Here is a 4,066-nt window from a genome sequence, read left to right on the forward strand (position 1 = left end):
ACTACCAGTGTGTCGATCTTCAGATTCTCGGTTTCCAAATGCCACTTTGTCCGCTCATGAAAAGATGTGAGGTATTCCATATGCCACCTTTTCCAAAAGCCTTGAACCATGGCTTGCAGCTGATTCCACCTCTCCAATCGAATGACTTGCATATCCAGACGACAGGGTTCAGGCAATGCAGTATACGGAGATCCAGTCAAAAAATGAGCAGGCGTCAGTGGATCCAAAGAATTATCCCCAGTTGGGCACAGCGGGCGTGAATTCAGGATAGCTTCAATTTGGATCAGGACAGTAGAGAGCTCCTTAAACGTAAAAGGAGTTTAATTAAGCGAACTCCAGCTTCCCACATCCTTCCAAAATGGGGAGCAGACGGGGGTATAAAGTGCCAAGAAATCCCTTCATTGGCAAAGAATCCTGCTAGTTCCTCATCTTTGGCTTGTTGAATGACCAGACGTCTCATGTCATCCAAAGTTTGCTTGCCTCCATGAAATGTAGTTCCGTTGTCCGAATACAGGTCAGTAGGCTTCGCTCGGCGGGCAATGAATCGTTGAAAGGCTGCGATGAAAGCCTGTGTAGTTAGCTCACTAACAACCTCGATGTGAAGTGCCTTTGTAGTGAGGCACACGAAAATAGAAAACCATGCCTTTCCGATGCGTGGAGTTCTTCCTTTTGATTCCTTGATTGCGATCGGTCCAGCGTAGTCCAGCCCGGTGTGTTGAAAGCAGCGGCTAGCTTGAACTCGAGGAATTGGTAGTTCTCCCTTGATCTGGTTGCTTGTGCCCTTTCGTTGAAGAAAATAGGATTTGCATTGGAAGACTGCCTTTCTGACGAGATTGCGGGCTCCCAAAATCCAGTACTGCTGACGAAGATTGGTGAACGTTGCATCAACTCCAGTGTGCAGATAGGAGACATGAAAATGTCGAACCAGCAGTCCAGCTAGTGGTGTATTTTTAGGTATCAGAATCGGATGCTTGGCGTTGTAGTTGAGTTTAGATTGCTCGATTCTTCCACCGACTCGCATTACTCCATAATCATCCAGAAACGGAGAAAACCGGATAAGATGCGATTTAGCGTTAAGCTGGCGTCGATTCTCTAGCTCCGCATATTCTCTGGCAAAGGATTTTTGTTGCACATGTCGAATAAGTCGGCGCTGTGCGTCCAGCAACTCTTCAGACGTAAGGAATGGTGCCGAATTCCTATGATGAGATCGAAGAGTGTGAATAAAGCGATGACAGTAGCTTATAAGACGCGTCCGGGTTGAGAATTTGTGGATGAGTAACTCGTGTATACTTTCATCAGGAAAGTTATGTTGAGTCGTGGGCTTTATGGCTCGTTCTTCGGTGTTGACATCGAAACTTGAAGATACGCTGAACTTGCTTGTAGAAGGTGGCCACTCAGAGGTGGGTGTGGCCAGCCAGGACGGACCTTTCCACCACAGTCGATGCTCCAGAAGCTTTGACGGATGAAGTTCTCGGGAAGCACAATCAGCAGGATTGTCTTCCGTGCGAACATGGTTCCAGCAGCTACGGGGAAAGTCGCTCAATATCTCAGAAGATCGGTTGCAGACGTAGGTGTTCCACCGTCGCGGGGGAGCTGAAAGACAGTGTAGCACAATTTCTGAATCTGTCCAGCAGCTCGTGCTGAAAAGAGGAATTTTTAGTGATGTTTTGACAATAGAAAGCAATCGAGATAGAGTAACGCAGCGTTTAGCTCCAAACGTGAAATTGATACGGGCTTGATCGGGGCCACCCGTATTTTGGCGGCAACCAGAGTTACTTGAAAGCTGCATCCAACTGCAACTCGAGCGTAAACTACCGCACCGTAGGCGTGCGAGGATGCGTCGGCGAATCCGTGTAGTTGAACATCTCGAAATGGTGACGCAATATACCGTGGTACTTGGCATTGCGTAAGTGCTGGCCAATCCTCTACTAAGGCTCTCCAGCGCGTACGTAGACTTTCAGGAATGGGGTCGTCCTACTGCAGGACACTTGTCCAGCTTTCTTGGAAGATTAGCTTGAGTAGAACTGTGACCGGCGCTACCAGTCGAAGCGGATCATAAATTCTTGATAGCTGACACAAGAGTTCTCTTTTCGTCGGAGAAATGGTCACATCGCATCCCTTTAGGTTGAGATACAGAACGTCCTTCCCAGGGTTCCATTGGATACCAAGAACTTTGACAGGTGAATCCGCAGCTGATTTGTTGAGGAGCTGGATAGGTTCAAAACATCTATATTCCTCTGGTAATGATTTCAGAAGACGCCAACTAATAGAACTCCATTTGCGTAGCTTGAATTTTCCCTTATCCAAGAGGGCTATAAGCTCGTCCTTGAGAATCATAAGCTCCTCGAATGTGTTGGCGCCTGTAGGGATATCGTCCACATAGGCATCGTGCAGAAGAGCGTGAGCTGCTGCAGGGTATGCATGGCCATGATCGTCGGCAAGTTGCTTTAGAACTCGAACAGCCAGAAATGGTGACGGTGCCAATCCGTAGGTAACCGTCAGAAGGCGAAAATGAAGCAGAGGTTCATTTTCAGTCTTGCGCCAAACAATGCGCTGAAAATTGGTGTGTGACTTAAAGATTTTAATGCCTCGAAACATCTTTTCGACATCTGCGCATAAAACATACTGGTGCTGCCGGAAGCGTAGACAAACGCCAAGAAGATCGCGTTGAATCGGTGGACCAACATGTAGTCTGTCATTGAGCGATACTCCAGAGCTGTCCTTTCCTGATCCATCAAAAACTACACGACATTTGGTAGTCAGACTGTCCAGTTTGATGACAGCGTGGTGCGGCAAATAGAAGCAGGTGTCTGGGGACTCCTCAGCCTGAGCCGAGGTCAGTTGTTCCATATGTCCAGGAAAGCTTCGTACTGCTGCTTCAATTCTGGACGACGACGAAATTTGCGTTCCATCAAGAAGAAGCGATTGATGGCCTGTGGCAAGGTCGAATCAATAGGCGGTGCCTTCTCCTTGATGGGATACTCGACGACGTACACCCCGTCCGTCGAGCGCTTGTGTGTGGCAGCAAAATGACGCTCTGTGGGATCGCTGGCGTCCAGGAGAGCCTGGTTAGGCTGAATGCTGTCCATCTCCATGAATGAACGAACCATCGTGTCTAGGTCCGCGTGATGAGTAACCGCAGAAGTAGGGTGATCATCGAATGCAGAGTAAGCGCCTGCAAGAATCCAACCAAATACAGTATTGAGAGCGATAGGAAAGTCGTTACCAAAGTGTTTCCGATCTCCTGTGTATAGAGACCGTGCGTGCGTTCGACGCACGCCTATTCGCTGAACAAATGATTCCGATGCCAAGGTTATTGTAGATCCAGTGTCCAGGAGCAGCCTGCAGGTTGTAGTGTTTCCCCAGGCGTCGATGACGTCAGCAAGGATGGTTGGCAACAGAGTCTGAGAACCAGCCGCCGGAATATTCTCCAGAGTATGATGCGTAAAGTTGTTTTCCGCGGGAGTCTCGCTTCCCAAGCGATGACCTTCTCGAGCTAGCGGTTGATTGTGGCCAATTGTAGATCCCGCATGTGAGACTGCTGATCGATCGCGGCTGTCAACACTTGCTGTGTCAATGTTGTTGCCATTTGGAATTGGCTGCGACGAGCCATGAACCAAAGTATGATGCTTGCGGCGGCAGATCCGACAAGTATGCCTCGATGTACAGTTGCCCTGGTGGGCTGAGGCAATTGAAACAGAGCTTTCTTGATTTGAGGAAGTCTCTGCGAGATGCAATGTCGAGTGCGATGAATTGAGGACACTTAAACAGTTGGTGATTCTGCTGGCACGATGTGCACTTCGGCTCTTCCAGTCTTGGATGCGTGTCTGCGTGGTGCGTTGTAGCTGCGCGTCGAGCCTGGGTTGATCGAGTTAAGTTAAAAGCCTCCAACGTATCGCAGCGTGATGTGAGAAATTTCAGGAATCGGTTGATGGTCACACCTTTTTCCTTGGATTCTGCGCACTGAGCCCAGGCTTGGCGGGTATCGCTATCTAATTTTGAAAGTAAAATGAAAATTAGCCAGGGATCCCTCTCTTCGCAATTAAGAGCTCGTAGACCATGAATA

The 4,066-nt window shown here is 48.7% G+C and overlaps 1 protein-coding gene across 1 annotated transcript; it reads right to left on the reverse strand.

Annotated features, from left to right (window-relative positions):
- Window positions 1–231: 231 nt before the first annotated feature.
- On the reverse strand, window positions 232–1,865 carry LOC122319468. Its single transcript, XM_043206793.1, has 3 exons — window positions 1,816–1,865; window positions 348–1,640; window positions 232–271 (listed from the first exon to the last, which is right to left on the reverse strand). The coding sequence occupies exons 1-3, from the start codon at window positions 1,863–1,865 to the stop codon at window positions 232–234; spliced, it is 1,383 nt and encodes a 460-aa protein (XP_043062728.1).
- Window positions 1,866–4,066: the final 2,201 nt, after the last annotated feature.

The sequence above is a fragment of the Drosophila yakuba genome, chromosome 2L (assembly GCF_016746365.2).
Source record: "Drosophila yakuba strain Tai18E2 chromosome 2L, Prin_Dyak_Tai18E2_2.1, whole genome shotgun sequence".
In the NCBI taxonomy this organism is placed as follows: Eukaryota; Metazoa; Arthropoda; class Insecta; order Diptera; family Drosophilidae; genus Drosophila; species Drosophila yakuba.

Coding starts and splice junctions, on each gene's coding strand:
- LOC122319468 (XM_043206793.1), bottom strand. CDS start 1,865: ATGTTCAACTACACGGATTCGCCGACGCATCCTCGCACGCCTACGGTG. Junction 1,641..1,815: donor CCTCGCACGCCTACGGTGCG/GTAGTTTACGCT, acceptor TCCTCTTTTCAG/CACGAGCTGCTGGACAGATT. Junction 272..347: donor GCTCCCCATTTTGGAAGGAT/GTGGGAAGCTGG, acceptor TCCAAATTGAAG/CTATCCTGAATTCACGCCCG.